Source organism: Salvelinus fontinalis, chromosome 19, assembly GCF_029448725.1.
Source record: "Salvelinus fontinalis isolate EN_2023a chromosome 19, ASM2944872v1, whole genome shotgun sequence".
NCBI classification, from domain to species: Eukaryota; Metazoa; Chordata; class Actinopteri; order Salmoniformes; family Salmonidae; genus Salvelinus; species Salvelinus fontinalis.
In genome coordinates, this window is record NC_074683.1 from 4,200,962 (window position 1) to 4,218,083 (window position 17,122).

The following is a 17,122-nucleotide window of genomic DNA, read 5'->3' on the forward strand; positions in this document are numbered from 1 at the left end:
TTCTCCCTCTCGCTCTCTCCCTCTGTCTTGTTCTCTCTCTCTGTGTTCTCGTCCTTTCTCTCTCGCTTTCTCTCTCTCCCTGTTTGTCTCTATCTCTTTCTCTCCTGTAGGTCCCGATGCGGTGATAGAGATGAGATTTCTCCCAAGAGGATTAAAACAGAGGTGAGCCCATCTCTTTCTCACTGCATGATCCAACGACCACGGAGCTTTCCACAGAGTTTGACTTTATATAAGTTAAAGCTCACTCCTATATCCCCAGTTTCCTAACACATGTGTGCTGTTAGATTAGAAAGGGTAAATCCCTTAACAATCCCGGATTCCCACAGACCGATAGTGCATGGTTCTGGATGGGTGTGTCCAGTGCCTTTTGTTTGCATAGCTGCCTGTCAGCCAGCTTGGCCGTGTATATGGGGCTCGGCGGACAGGGGGCGTGTCCCTCAAGACTACTGGGTGTCATAATGTAGGGGAAAGATCAAAGTTCACCGGAATAAAAACTTCCTCTGTCGAATCAGGTCACCTCCTCCTCCACGCCTTACGTAACGCCCTGAGGACCCACAGTGAGAGATTGACTGACACACCTTGCTGCGTCCACTCCTTGTCTTTTGAAGTGCGTTGGATACCGCGTAGTAGAGGGCTTTGTCTGTCAGTGTGTCAATGCTTCTCTAGTTCCGTTCCTCATAGTGTAGTGCAGGTGTTGAGTAAAGAGTTCCCCCAGAAAAAAACAAGAGTTGTTTTGAGTTGTTAAGTAAAGAGTGTCTTTGTGTAGGGAACTGTTGTGAGCTGAGCTTATGGCAGCTGTCCATTCATCTCTCTCCAGTGGTATGTTTGATGACGGTCCAAATCTCTGATGTGAGTGAGCTTCCCCTACGCCTCCACAGACCAGGGGTGGGCCAGGGTGAGACTAGCTAGCAGGCCCACGCCCCCCATCACCTTCCCCCTGTTTCTCAGTCCTCTGGGGCAGTCACATACCAGACCTTGGTAGAACATATACAGTTATTTGTTTGAATGAATGAATGTGTTGAAGTGGATTGTTTTCATCGAAAATATATTTTCTGGAATATTTTGGAGACTACTGAAGATATTTGCTACAGATGTAGGATCTTAATTTGACCACTCTTTTGTTGCTGCAAATGTTCCTGCACAGCAGGCAATGTAAACGTATAGTGTATTCAAGGTTAAAAAGGCTTCTAAAGTTTGTAATTTCCACATTAAAATGCCATAATAAATTGATTATAATCCACATTTTAATTCAACATTTTCCTGCTGTATGACACACCTTTTCAGTTTTTTGTAGCACTTTTCTCTTACTAAAGGCAAATTATTCTCACAACCTGGTTGTTTTCTTTTAACTACATGTTACTGTGTGTCCTTGAGATGAAGTTTTACATATTTATCTCAACAAAGGACTTAACTGGAGTTAACCATGGAGAGTTAGAAAATGAATCCCCACCCACTCTTCTGCCCTACCCCCATCTCAAACACGCACGCACACGTACGCACACACACGCACACGCGCACGCACGCGCACGCGCACGCACACACACACACACACACACACACACACACACACACACACACACACACACACACACACACACACACACACACACTACTGCCACCCTCCCATTAAGAGCCAGCCACACGCCCACATGGACAACACAAAAGCCCAAATGAGCTCAGTCACGCCTACCCATAGTCCTGAGGTTTACATGACATCACCGCATGGGCGCGCTCGGAACCACCCACCCCCATGCACTTGCGCAGTTGGGTTGTCCGCACACCGATACTCATATGCTCTTTGTCTCTCCCTCTCTTTCACATACACACACTCTGACTCCACACCTTCTGTGGGTGCTTTGAAGGCGTGATAAATCATAAGGTGTGGCGGTAGGGTGAGTTCAGATTTACGTCACTTGTAGACATGCGTTAACCTTCCCCCTACATCTTCCACAAACCCTGTACAGAGAGGAGGGACAGCCCTCTCAACCCAACCCAACCTGGCAACCCACTGTCTCCTTATTCAGACCTCAATTTCAACTTCAGAATCCCATAAACAGATCTAAGGGTAGACATGCTGAAAATATAACAGTTATTTTTCACAGGAGATAAGTGTGACAAGCATCCTCTGGTGAGACTGGGTGACATTATTTCAGCTAGAAGGCATCATGAGTGGAGTATAAAAGGAGAGAAAATCTGAATGGGACCATGGTCTGATAGTGGCATATTTCTCTCTCTCAATTCAATTCAATTTGCTTTATTGGCATGACGTAACAATGTACATATTGCCAAAGCTTATATTGGATATTTACAATATAAAAATAAAAATAAGAATCAAAATTGTCAACGGGACAACAGTAACAACAATAACCAAGTGTCAAAATAACCATACATTCAACAATAACAATAAGCATACAGTAGAGTACATGTGCAGGTTGATTGGTTTGTCAGACACTGTCCCTCAACTTATGGCAGGCAGCAATGTAGTGCGCTGCCAACCCACAGCTCTGCGTCCTCCCCCAACAGGACTGGTAGCCTAATCTCATCAGAGAGGTCTTTAAACCTTGAATAAGGGAAATTACACTCTCTAATTGTTTTATATTTTTTACATTTTGTCAGGAAATGCAGCTCCGTCTCAGGTTCTGCTGTTGTGCAGTGGTTGCACAGCCTTTCCTCTACAGGGAGCCAGGTTTTCCTGTGTCTACCCTTCTCAATGGCAAGGCTGTGCTCACTGAGCCTGTACTTTGTCAATGTTTTTCTAAGGTTTTGATCAGTAACCATGGTCAAATATTTAGCCACAGTGTACTGTCAATTTAGGCCCAGATAGCACTGCATTTTGCTTTGTGTTCGTACTTGTGTTTCCCAATAAGCAATGCAGTTCTGCTTTGACTGTGTTGTAATTTGGTTTATCCTGATTGATTGGATGTTCTGGTCCTGAGGTTTCAGTGTGTTAGTAGAACATGTTTGTGAAGTCAGCCCCAGGACCAGCTGGATGAGGGGACTCTTTTCTTTGCTCAGCTCTTGGCATTGCGGGGCTTGGTAGTGATATGAGAGGGGGTCACTGTATTTTAGATGTTTCCAAAACTTAATTGCTCTTTTTTGAGTTTTTATTATGACTGGATATTTTCCTAATTCTGCCCTGCATGCATTGTGTGTAGTTTTCCTCTGGACATGTAGGATAATCTTACAGAACTCTGCATGCAGGGTTTCAATGGGGTGTTTGTCCCATTTGATGAAATCTTGTTTTGCAAGTGGACCCCACACCTCGCAATAAGGTGCAATTGGTTCAATGACATTTTAGCCAAATGTTAATAGGTATTTCAATTTAAATTGTCTTTTTAATGGCGTAGAATGCCCTGCATGCTTTCTCTCTCAGTTCATTCACTGCCTCATTAAGGTGTCCAGTTGAGCTTATTTTTAAACCTAAGTTATTGGAGTGTGTGCAGTACTCTATATATTTTGTACCAATTGAGAACTTTGGTCTAATTCCCTGAGATCTGGATCTTCTCTGGAAAATCATTATTTTTGTCTTTTTGGGGTTTACTGCCAGGGCCCAGGTCTGGCAGTACTGCTCTAGCAGGTCCAGGCTCTGCTGTAGTCCATGTGCTGTGGGTGACAGCAGGCATAGGTCATCTGCGAAGAGTAGGCATGTAACCTCTCTCTCTCTCTCTCTCTCTCTCTCTCTCTCTCTCTCGCTCTCTGTCTCTCTCTCTCTCTGTCTCTTTATCGTGTCAGGAGGGCTTCTTTGACCTCCAGGAGGCACTGCAGGCCATCCACATGAGACAAGAGACCCTGAGGGAGCAGCTGGCCACAGCCAAGTCTAAAGGAGAGGAGACCACAGGACGCAACATCCAGGTGACTACACTACCACTCACTGACTGACTGTCTGAGGGACGGCTGGACAGACTGACGGACAAACAGACATAAAGACTGGCTGGCTAGTAAACTGCTTGGCTGCCTGATCGACTGTATGGCTTGCTGGCTGATTGACTGACTGACTTACTGGCTAGTTGACATTCAATCTGCAGGTGGTGCATTGGCTGGGTAATACCAATTAGAAGAAATGTGAGAAAGCGAAGATTCACCACTAATCAGCAGCGTTATTGACAAGCTATTTTGTTTTATAATACAGTTTGTATCCTCGTTTCTCATTTCTAGTTGAGGAAAAAACAGAATAAGTAAAGCGGTAGCACGTCCATGCCCTCTTTGTCAGTTATGACATCATCACCAATACCCACCTAATTATCCCTCATCAAAATGCAGGCTTATTTTCTGTTGTTTTGGAGAAACAGACAAGATGGTGTAGATGCAGGAAATGGCTGACAGATTTTTTATTTAACTAGGCAAGTCAGTTAAGAACAAATTCTTATTTACAATGATGGCCTACCGGGGAACAGTGGGTTAACTGCCTTGTTCAGGGGCAGAACGACAGATTTGTACCTTATCAGCTCAGGGATTCAATCCAGCAACCTTTTGGTTACTGTCCCAACGCTCTAACCACTAGGCTACCTGCCACCCCAAAAGATACATGTAAACAACGAGTATCTAGACTAGAGAAGGAACTTAAGATTGTGCTGCCCTTTTAGATGGTCTTTGATAGAGCTTTAGGCTCAGTTTTTTGTGTGTTATGTGTTTTCTAATGTGTGTGGATGTGTGTGTGTAACATTAGACATTTATCTTGAACTGATTATATGCATCTGTGTTTGTGTGTTGTAGCTGCAGCTGGAGCATCTGCTGGCCAGGCAGATGGAGATCCTCCACGAGGCCAAGGCCCAGGACAGACTTCAGACCCTGGAGTGGAGGGTTCCTATGGGGGGCTTCAAATTCAGACACAGCACAGACCCAGAGCACCGCCACCATACCAACGGAGGCTCCACTGATAACACCAGTCTACAACCAGGTCAGACATTAGACATTTACAGTTGAAGTCGGAAGTTTACATGCACCTTAGCCAAATACATTTTAACTCAGTTTTTCACAATTTCTGACATTTAAACCTAATAAAAATTCCCTGTCTTAGGTTAGTTAGGATCACCACTTTATTTTAAGAATGTGAAATGTCAGAATAATAGTAGAGAGAATGATTTATTTAAGCTTTTATTTCTTTCATCACATTGCCAATGGGTCAGAAGTTTACATACACTCAATTAGTATTTGGTAGCATTGCCTTTAAATTGTTTAACTTGGGTCAAACGTTTCGGGTAGCCTTCCACAAGCCTTCCTCCCACAATAAGTTGGGTGAATTTTGGCCCATTCCTCCTGACAGAGCTGGTGTAACTGAGTCAGGTTGGTAAGCCTCCATGCTAGCACATGCTTTTTCAGTTCTGCCCACACATTTTCTATAGGATTGAGGTCAGGGCTTTGTGATAGCCACTCCAATACCTTGACTTTGTTGTCCTGAAGCCATTTTGCCACAAATTTGGAAGAATGCTTGGGGTCAGTGTCCATTTGGAAGCATTAACTTCCTAACTGATATCTTGAGATGTTGCTTCAAAATATCCACAGAATTTTCCTACCTCATGACACCATCTATTTTGTGAAGTGCACCAGTCCCTCCTGCAGCAAAGCACCCCCACAACATGATGCTGCCACCCCCGTGCTTCACGGTTGGGTTGGTGTTCTTCGGCTTGGAAGCCTCACCCTTTTTCCTCCAAACATAATGATGGTCATTATGGCCAAACAGTTCCATATTTGTTTTAAAAGACCAGAGGACATTTCTCCAAAAAGTACGATATTTGTCCCCATGTGCAGTTGAAAACTGTAGTCTGGCTTTTTTATGGCAGTTTTGGAGCAGTGACTTCTTCCTTGCTGAGCGGCCTTTCAGGTTATGTTGATATAGGACTCGTTTTACTGTTGATATAGATACTTTTGTACCCGTTTCCTCCAGCATCTTCACAAGGTCCTTTGCTGTTGTTCTGGGATTGATTTTGCACCAAAGTACGTTAATCTCTAGGAGACAGAACACGTCTCCTTCCTGAGCGGTATGATGGCTGCGTGGTCCCATGGTATTTATACTATTGTTTGTACAGATGAATGTGGTACCTTCAGGCATTTGAAAATTGCTCCCAAGGATGAACCAGACTTGTGGAGGTCTACAATTTTCCCACTGAGTTTGAAGGTAGGCCTTGAAATACATCCACAGGTACACCTCCAATTGACTCAAAGGATGTCAAATAGCCTATCAGAAGCTTCTAAAGCCATCACATCATTTTCTGGAATTTTCTAAGCTGTTTAAAGGGACAGACAACTTAGTGTGTGTAAACTTCTGACCCACTGGAATTGTGATACAGTGAATTATAAGTGAAATAATCTGTCTTTAAACAATAGTTGGAAAAATTACTTGTGTCATGCACAAAGTAGATGTCCTAAACGACTTGCCATAACTATAGTTTGTTAACAAGAAATTTGTGGAGTGGTTGAAAAACAAGTTTTAATGACTCCAACCTAAGTGTATGTAAACTTCCGACTTCAACTGTATGTTTGGAAGTGTATATTACACCGGCAGAACGAAAACATAAGTTTAGCCATAGGGGTCGAAATTATACTGAACAAAAATATAAACATGTAAAGTGTTGGTCCCATGTTTCATGCGCTGAAATAAAAGATGCCAGAAATTTTCCATACACACAAAAGCTTATTTCTCTCAAATGTTTTGCACAAATTTGTTTACATCCCTGTTAGTGAGCATTTCTCCTTTGCCAAGATAATCCATCCACCTGACAGGTGTGGCATATCAAGAAGTTGATTAAACAGCATGATCATTCCACAGGTGCCCCTTGTGCTGGGGACACTGACAGGCCACTCTAAAAATGTGCAGTTTTGTCACACAACACAATGCAACAGATGTCTCAAGTTTTGAGGGAGCGTGCAATTGGCATGCAGGAATGTCCACCAGAGCTGTTGCCAAAGAATTGATGGTTCATTTCTCTACCATAAGCCGTTTTGGAGAATTTGGCAGTACGTCCATCCGGCCTCACAACCGCAGACCACGTGTAACGACGCCAGCCCAGGACCTCCACATCCAGCCTCCACACCTGCGGGATCGTCTGAGACCAGCCACCCGGACAGCTGATTAAACTGTGGGTTTGCACAGCCGAAGAATTTCTGCACAAACTGTCAGAAACCATCTCAGGGAAGCTCATCTGCGTGCTCGTCATCCTCACCAGGGTCTTGACCTGACTGCAGTTCGGCATTGTAACAGACTTCAGTGGGCAAATGCTCACCTTCGATAGCCGCTGGCGAAGTGTGCTCTTCATGGATGAATCCCGGTTTGAACAGTTGTCAGAGCGGTTTGCTGATGTCAACATTGTGAACAGTGCCCCATGGTGGTGGTGGGGATATGGAAAGGGCAGGCATAAGCTACATTCAACGAGCACAATTTTATTTTATTTATGGCAATTTGAATGCGCAGCGATACGGTGACAAGATCCTGAGGCCCATTGTCGTGCCATTCATCCGCCGCCATCACCTCGTGTTTCAGCATGATAATGCACGGCCCCATATCGCAAGGATCTGTACACAATTCCTGGAAGCTGAAAATGTCCCAGTTCTTCCATGGCCTGCATACTCACCTGCCATATAGATTTGACCTAGATAGTTTGTGTGTATCTATTGATATGTAGGCTACGTGTGCCATTTTTAAATGTCTGTATTTCTAACCTTGAGCTGTTCTTGTCTATTAAAGTTCTGTATTGTCATGTTTCATGTTGTGTGGATCCCAGGAAGGGTAGCTGCTGCTTTCTCAGCAAATACTGTAGCAAGATCAAGGGCGTGGGGTTTCCACGTCACCAAGTTCAATAACAAAACATGCACCAGTAGCACAAATCGAATGCAAAACGGAAGTTTATTAGGGATTTTGGTACATGGGGAAAGAAGCGGGAATTCACCAGTCACCTCACAGTCCACAAGCCGTTCTCTTTGTCCATTCCGTTTTCCAGGGGTAATCCTCACACTCGGGTCCTCAGCCAATCCGGTACGCAGCAGGAGGAGGAGGGGTGGGGGTAGTCCAACAGTCCAGGTCACAACGGGCAATCACACAGATTTTGTTCTCATAACTCTCTTGTCTCTCACTCTTCATACCTCTCTTGTCTCTCACTCTTCATACCTCTCACTCTTCATACCTCGCACTCTTCATACCTCGCACTCTTCATACCTCGCACTCTTCATACCCCGCACTCTTCATACCTCTCTTGTCTCTCACTCTTCATACCTCTCTTGTCTCTCACTCTTCATACCTCTCTTGTCTCTCACTCTTCATACCTCTCTTGTCTCTCACTCTTCATACCTCTCTTGTCTCTCACTCTTCATACCTCTCTTGTCTCTCACTCTTCATACCTCTCTTGTCTCTCACCTCTGCCCTTTTGTGCAGGCTGCTTTCTCCTTTATCCCCAAGCACTCCCCGGCTTAATGACCCACAGCCTTTCCTCGTTGGGGCAGAAAGTCCATATAAGGCTTGGTGGGTGGATCCAGCTACCTGCAAGATCTCTCTCCTCAATTACCACTCCCCTCACCTCTCCCTGCCGGCTGCCACAATACCGATACCAAATATGAACTGTAACTCAGTAAAGTCTTTGATATTGTTGCATGTTGCGTTTATATTTTTGTTCAGTGTAATCAAGTTTTGAAGTTATGTTTAGGAACGAGGGTTAGGTTAAGGTTCAGGTTAGGTGTAGTTTCAATGACGTTTAGGAAAGGAAAATGCATAAAAGTTTACATTGGTTCAGTGTACCACCATCCGACGCAATTCTTTTTGTGCTGGTTAAATATTTTGCCTTTATGTTTAGTTTCTCAGGCAAATTTTAATTTCTTCCATTCATTTGTCAGCTGTTTGTGGAGATTTTGGGGAGTTTCAGGAAGGATCCACGTGTGTGTATGGTCCTCAGATAGGGAAAAACGGACTTATATAACCATAAATGCTATGAGTTGCTTTAAGCTTGCTTTGAGTACCATAGGCTGCTATTGTATTGATCTGAAGCCCTCTTAAGAGTGCGTGGTGAACACAGAGGATAGAGGGTGACACCTTTCACACCCACAACCTCACACAGTCAACAGCATGACACTGTCGTATTAATGCTGCTTATTCTCTTTCCCTTCACACACACACACACACACACACACACACACACACACACACACACACACACACACACACACACACACACACACACACACACACACACACACACACACACACACACACACACACACACACGTACACAGCATCCTTTGTGCTCTATCTAATGGGTCTTCATTGACAGCATTGTGGCGTGACTAACACCTTTTTTATTTTATACACAGTACACACACCGCTCTTTCATTTAACAGCCTCTATTCATTACAGAGCGAGACATAGATAATGGCATTTTCTACAGAACAGACACAAATCATTATTTTGAATAATGGTGTTTTAATGGCTTTTTATGGTTTGAATTGAGTGTTAGAATAGAATTGAATAGATAAGTACTGTATTGTCATTCTGTTTTTATAAAATATTTGGCCTTACCTAGCTGTGTGTTCTTGCAGGGGAGAGGCCACTGAACCTGCGTGTGGCGGGTCAAAGGTCAGATGGAGACATACCCCTGGGGAAACAGCTAGCCAATGAGCTGAAGAGGCATCACAGCAACGGGGAGGGAAAGACCCCGGCGACGAGTCACCATGGCAATGTCGAGGGCAAAACTTTGGCCACAGGTCTGCACCTAGATATTCTCTATTGTAGTTAATTCACAATGAATCATTTGATATGGAATCAGCTCAAAGATTCCATCACATTTAACCTTCGTTCTGAATCATTTGATACTGAATCAGCTGGTTAATTCTCTGTCATAGTTCACTCATGCTGAATCATCTGATAATAATCCAACTCCTATTTGTTTTCTCTTTCTCATTCCAGAAAATGGAAACGGGGCCGACTTCTCCCAAGGGGCTCTCAACCTTTCCGACAAGAAGACCATCAAATCAGAGCCAGAGGATTCCAGATAGCACCTCTTCTCCTCCTACTCCTCCTCCTTCCTCATCCCTCTCTCATAACATAGTCGTCGGTCAATACTAAAAAAGCACAACTGCAGTAGAGCCTTAACAACCAATGTTGCCTCAAGTAAAGGGATTTTACTTTTTGTTTATTTTTTGCCAAAGCACCTAGAGAGCCTTTATTTCTTTCCTTGTAGAAGCCCAGTTTTTTGTGTTTTCACTGACTGTGCTGATTCCCCCACCCCTCTCTCCTTTCTTACTATCAAGACTGATGGCGAGTGGTCTGTAGATGTCGTTTTTGTACATACATAATTCTGACTCTGAAAAGTGTTTGTCATTAATGTTATTTAAATATGTGCTGTGTATAATAAGGAAACATATTTCTGGTGGACTATAGGATGTCAGTTATGTCCAGATTGGGAAGATGGATGTCCCAGTTGTTACGAGGACAGGTTTGGCTCTGGTGTGTTAAGAGTGTACGAGGACAACACCAGAATATCCTGGTAGTATTCCCTTTCACTTCGAGTCAACCAGGATTTGGCTCAGAAAAGTCTTATTTAATTTGACAATGTGGTCCGATTTGATCAAAGCACTAACAGTAGGGTGTGCAGGTCATTCGGAAAGTATTCAGACCACTTGACTTTTTCCACATTTTGTTACGTTACAGCCTTATTCTAAAATGGATTAAATAAAAAAATGTCCCTCATCAATCTGCACACAATACCCCATAATGACAAAGCGAAAACAGGTTTTTAGAAATGTTTGCCAATGTATATAACAAAACAAAACAGAAATACCATATTTACATAAGTATTCAGACCCTTTGCTATGAGACTCAAAATTGAGCTCAGATGCATCCTTTTTCCATCGATCCTCCTTGAGATGTTTCTACAACTTTATTGGAGTCCATCTGTGGTAAATTCAATTGATTGGACATGATTTGAAAAGACAGTTGACAGTTGACAGTGCATGTCAGAGCCATGAGGTCGAAGGAACCTGCTCAAGAGCGCTGAGGACCTCAGACTGGGGCGAAGGTTCACCTTCCAACAGGACAACGACCCTATGCATACAGCCAAGACAACGCAGGAGTGGCTTCAGGACAAGTCTCTGAATGTCCTTGAGTGGCCCAGCCAGAGTCCGGACTTGAACCCGATCAAACATCTCTGGAGAGACCTGAAAAAAAGCTGTACAGCGACGCTCCCAATCCAATCTAACAGAGCTTGAAAGGATCTGCAGAGAAGAATGGGAGAAACTGCACAAATACAGGTGTGCCAAGCTTGTAGTGTCATACCCAAGAAGACTCGAGGATGTAATTTACATTTAAGTCATTTAGCAGACGCTCTTATCCAGAGCGACTTACAAATTGGAAAGTTCATACATATTCATCCTGGTCCCCACGTGGGAATTGAACACTGGGTCCCCCCGTGGGAATTGAACCCACAACCCTGGCGTTGCAAGCGCCATGCTCTACCAACTGAGCCACACGGGACCACTGCTAATCACTGCTAAAGCTGCTTCAACAAAGTACTGAGTAAAGGGTCTGAATACTTATGTAAATGTGACTTTCTTTTTGGAATTTATTTTTGGAAATTTGCAAAACAATTGCAAAAGCTGTCAAAATAATGTCATCAATTTTAGAATAAGGCTGTAATGTAACAAAATGTGGAAAAGGTCAAAGGGTCTGAATACTTTCCAAATGCACTGTATATGGGACGACAACTTTATGTGATAACGTTGGGTGTGTATTATAGCCATCAATAATAAGCACAAGTAGTCTTAGCCGCCATATTTTCAAATGGAGACGTTGACCTTCTCGATTTTACTAAATGGAGGGAATTTAAAATAGTGTGAACCACAAAACAGTAATAACTGAATTTGAAAGCAGGGTTTACCATCGCACCATCTCACTTTGATTAGTACAATACCAATTGTGTGTTAGTAGAGCAATACCAACTAGCTGTTGTTGAGGAACCCAGTGCAAATGTCTAGTTGTCCCAGTTTTGGGGATCTTGTTCACTGTACAGTTGTTTTATTTCTTGTTGACTAGCGTTAGCCATAGTCCTAGGTAACCCCGGCCCACACCCATCCTCAAGATGACCTGTAACAAATATGCACTATTGTTTGATTCTAAAATGCATCGTCATGTTTTTAGAATTTCCATCAAAGTATTTTTCACATTTCTGATAGTCTCCCATGAATGATGTGCTGTACATGTATGTATAGCAACGTTTGAGTAATGTAGTCAATGACATGCATTTCTGGGGTACTGGGGTCCTCTATTAATGTCACTTTAGATCAGGAAATTTTAGAGCCACCATCATATGATGTCATTTGTCAGGTTTCCCTCTCAAATTCATATTTTAGTCACGTACCAGTTTAGCTGTCTCGCTAATTGTATTGATGTTTAAAATGATTACCTCTTCTTTCAGTTACACTGATATATTATGTTCTCTATTCTCATGCAATAGTTAAAGGGACAATTCACTAAAAATAGAAATTGTGTGATTTACCACTTGATGTGTTTCATGTTTTTAGAGCACAGCATTTGATGACAATGTCTACAATGATGTGGTTAGCTTTTGGTCAGGGGAGGCTATCCAAAGCATGCTGACACGTACACAATAACCAGGATAAGCCCTGAACAACTGCCGGGTTGATCATTGCAACACCATGGAGTAAAAAAAAACATGTGCATTTTTATATTTAGTGAACAACCAAAATGTGAGGATAAAATATACATTTTTATAATCTATTAGATGGATGCATTTTTGTTCAGAACACAAATAATTTTTAGCATGCAAATCTTTGTTAATTTACCTAAGTGGGGATTGTTATTTAATGGCCTATGGGACGTCTACATTCACCCTATATTTGAAAAACGTATTTTTAAGTAATTTGAATGTCTCAATAGATTCCCCCTACTTCATGCAACATTTTTGGCAGTATGATTTATTCAGAAATGTTTACCTAATTCTGTACATGACTGTTTCTGTATTCAAAATAGCCATCTCTAAATAAGGTAAGGCAATGACAAGTTGGCTCATACAGAAACAGATCAGCACCCAGGCTGCCACCAACCAGCTTCACAAAAGGAGGTTATCTGAACCACCTTAGCTCCCTGTGAGTTCCTGTTCCTCTGCACCTACCTTTGTTCTTACACTCTGTTGAACTTGTAACGGCTTCGTATTATACAGTAGAATTATACATTTAGAACTGTGGGATGAAACTGTGTTTGTTGTCGATAGAAGTTGCTCTTATCACTGTTGTTGTTGGTAAAAACATAATTAGGTTATGCATTGTCATGCACCCAATTGTTTTGTAAACACTAATATATTTACTTTGTTATACAGCACATGAACATTAAACTTTATTTTTTTAGATCTGGTGGATTACTTTTCATGCTGCTGTCCTTTTTCCTAAAAAAATGATTGATGTGCTTTATACTGAACTAAGTTGAACAAAAATGGAGTTCTTTGTGGAGAGCCCAGAGTTCTGAGAAGTTCTTAGCTTGACAAACCAAAACAACTTCTGAGAACTCATTTGAGGTAAAAGTGTCCTCTCCTCTTTGATAGGGTTGCAGATCCTCTCTCTGAATCGAGATAGCAACCTTAGATGAGGTTTGGGCGACTTTTTGTGTCCTCAGCAAATACTGTGCTAGTTCTGCCTTCAGAAAACCCCAAAGAGGTGGATGTAAAAGCGTCTACGAGGGTGTACATAGTGAAAAGGCAATCCAGCCTGCACAATTCTCCATCTCTTTCAAGTCCAAAAAAACAACCTACAAAACTACATTTGCATACAAGATTTGGAAATTCTGCCGCTGCAGTGCTTCTGAACAAGTGATTCTGATTCTCCAGCATACAGCATATTGCAGCGCAACCTCGCAAACCTTTGACTCTCAACACCATCTTAGTGTCCTTATTCATGCGTAGCCATTTAAACTCAGTTAGCATTTGGATGTTTTTGAAAAACTTCAGAGGAAAATTTCACGTCACTGCTATGTGCTATGTTCTAAGAAACAAACAGTTATACACAGCATGTATATAGGTCTGATAGGCCCTATCATATGCCTGGGTGTGGCTGTGTTACACATAGATATAGAACCCTGATATATTGTATATACAGTGCCTTGCAAAAGTATTCAGACCCCTTGGATATCGTCAAATTTGATTGTGTTACGAAGTGGGATTAAAATTGATTTAATTGTCATTTTGTTGGTCAACATCTACATAAAATACTCTGTAATGTGAAAGTGGAAGAAACATGAAATGTTATTTTAAGATAAATAAAAATGGTAAAACTAAACTATAGTTGTCGTATAAGTTTTCAGCCCCTTTGTTTAGGCAAGCGTAAATTAATTCAGGAGTATAATTTTCCTTAACAAATCACAGAATAAGTTATATGGGCTCCCTCTGTGTGAAATAATACCGGTTGACCAGATTTTTTAAATACTAACCCTTCCTCTGTCCCCCATACATACAACATCTATAAGGTCACTCAGACAAGTATTGCATTTCAAGGACAGATTCAACTACAAAGACCAGGGAGCTTTTCGAAAGCCTCATAAAGAAGGGCAGTGATTGGTAGATGGGTAACAATAACAAATCAGACATTGAATATCTCTTTAAGCATGGTCAAGTTAATAATTATGCATTAAACCGCCCAAACATATCAAAGATAAAGTTGTCCTTTTGAATTAAGCTGCAGGACAGGAATGGAATTGTTCATGGATGTTCCCATGAGGCCACAGAGTTCAATGGCTGTGATGGGAGAGAACTGAGAATGGATCAACAACATTATAGTGACTCCACAATACTGACCTAAATGACAGAGTGAAAAGAAGAATACAAATATACAGAATACAAATATTCCCAAACATGCATCTTGTATGCAACAAGGCACTAAAGTAATACTGGGGGGGGGAACACAGCAAAGGAATACACTTTCTGGCCTAAATGTTGGCAAATCCAACACATCACTGAGTAACTGCCTCCTTGTTTTCAAGCATGGTGGTGGCTGCATCATGGTATGGGTACGCTTAACATCTGTCACGCCCTGACCTTAGTTATCTATGTTATCTTTATTATTTTGGTTAGGTCAGGGTGTGATGAGGGTATGGGTATGCTTGTTTTGGGTATGCTTGTGGGTATGCTTGTTTTGTATTGTCTAGGGCACAGGTGTCAAACTCATTCCACGGAGGGCCGAGTGTCTGCGGGTTTTCGCTCCTCCCTTGTACTTGATTGATGAATTAACATCACTAATTAGTTAGGAACTCCCCACACCTGGTTGTCTAGGGCTTTATTGAAAGGAAAAACCAAAAACCTGCAGACACTAGGCCCTCCGTGGAATGAGTTTGACACCCCTGGTCTAGGGGGTTTTCTATGTATCGGGGTTTTGGTAAATCTAGGTATATGTAAGTCTATGGTGACCTGAATTGGTTCCCAATCAGAGGCAGCTGTTTATCGTCGTCTCTGATTGGGGATCATATTTAGGTTGCCATTTCCCTTTTGGTTTTGTGGGTTCTTATTCTATGTTTAGTTGCCTGTCTGCACTAGCCATATTAGCTTCATGGTTCGTTTTGTTATTTTGTTCATTTTGTTCAGTGTTCATTTTTTAAATAAAGAAGAATGTACGCTTATCACGCTGCGCCTTGGTCTGCTCCCTACGGCGGCCGTGACAACATCGGCAAATACTGGGGAGTTTTTCAGGAAAAAAGAGGTTGAGCTAAGCACAGGCAAAATTCTAGAGGAAAACCTGTTTCAGTCTGCTTTACACCAGAGACTGGGAGAGAAATTCACCTTTAAGCAGGACAATAACCTACAACACATTCCAATTCTACACTGGAGTTGCTTAGCAAGAAGACAGTGAATGTTTCTGAGTGGCCAAGTTACAGTTTTGACTTAAATCTGCTTGAAAATCTATGGCAAGACTGGTAAATTGCTGTCTAAGCATCTAACATTTTGACACAGCTTGAAGAATTTTGAAAGGAATAATGGGAAAATATTGCACAATCCAGGTGTGCAAAGCTCTCATAGACTTATCTAAGAAGACTCACAGCTGTAATCAATACCATAGGTGTTTCTAACTTGTATTGACTCAGAGATCTGAATATTTATGCAACAAACAATATTTTTGTTATTACATATTTATTAATATTTGTTTTATTTTTATGAATTATTCTTCCACTTTGACATTACAGAGTATTTTGTGTAGATTTTTTACAAAAAATTACAATTAACAACATTTTAATCCCACTTTGTAACACAATAAAATGTGAAGAAATCCAAGGGGTCTGAATAGGATTTCAAGGCACTGTAGTGTTACACAGATATCTAGTAAAGATACACCTGTCTGTTTGTCTTCCTAAAGTCTTATCAGTCTATCACTTTCTATTCAGGGAGTAATGGTGGACTCCATATGTCCAAATTGTATGAACCTTCTGTCCTCTGACACATACAGTGGCTTGCGAAAGCATTCACCCCCCTTGGCATTTTTCCTATTTTGTTGCCTTACAACCTGGAATTAAAATGGATTTCTGGGGGGTTGTATCATTTGATTTACACAACATGTCTAACACTTTGGAGATGCAAAATATGTTTTTTATGAAACAAACAATAAATAAGACAAAAAACCTGAAAACTTGAGCGTGCATAACTATTCACCCCTCAAAGTCAATACTTTGTAGAGCCACCTTTTGCAGTAATTACAGCTGCAAGTCTCTTGGGGTATGTCTCTAAAAACTGCTCCAGCGCCTTCAAGCTGGATGGGTTCTGCTGATGTACAGCAATATTTAAGTCATACCACAGATTCTCAATTGGATTGAGGTCTGGGCTTTAACTAGGCCATTCCAAGACATTTAAATTTTTCCCCTTAAACCACTCGAGTGTTGCTTTAGCAGTATGCTTAGGGTTATTGTCCTGCTGGAAGGTGAACCTCCGTCCCAGTCTCAAATCTCTGGAAGACTGAAACAGGTTTCCCTCAAGAATTTCCCTGTATTTAGCGCCATCCATCATTCCTTCAATTCTGACCAGTTTCCCCGTCCCTGCCGATGCAAAAACATCCCCACGGCATGATGCTGCCACCACCATGCTTCACTGTGGGGATGATGTTCTCGGGGTAATGAGAGGTGCTGTGTTTGCGCCAGACATAGCGTTTTCCTTGA

The 17,122-nt window shown here is 42.0% G+C and overlaps 1 protein-coding gene across 1 annotated transcript in view; it reads left to right on the top strand.

Moving 5' to 3' along the window:
- LOC129816163 (NGFI-A-binding protein 1-like) overlaps positions 1-13,341 on the top strand; it is a 20,356-nt gene extending 7,015 nt beyond the window's left edge. The window contains exons 4-8 of the mRNA XM_055870398.1: positions 111-162; positions 3,733-3,852; positions 4,714-4,897; positions 9,520-9,684; positions 9,887-13,341. Coding sequence (XP_055726373.1) covers positions 111-162; positions 3,733-3,852; positions 4,714-4,897; positions 9,520-9,684; positions 9,887-9,975 — 610 coding nt within the window. The 3' untranslated portion in view covers positions 9,976-13,341. The remainder of the gene's footprint in view (positions 1-110; positions 163-3,732; positions 3,853-4,713; positions 4,898-9,519; positions 9,685-9,886) is intronic.
- The last annotated feature ends 3,781 nt before the right edge of the window (positions 13,342-17,122 follow it).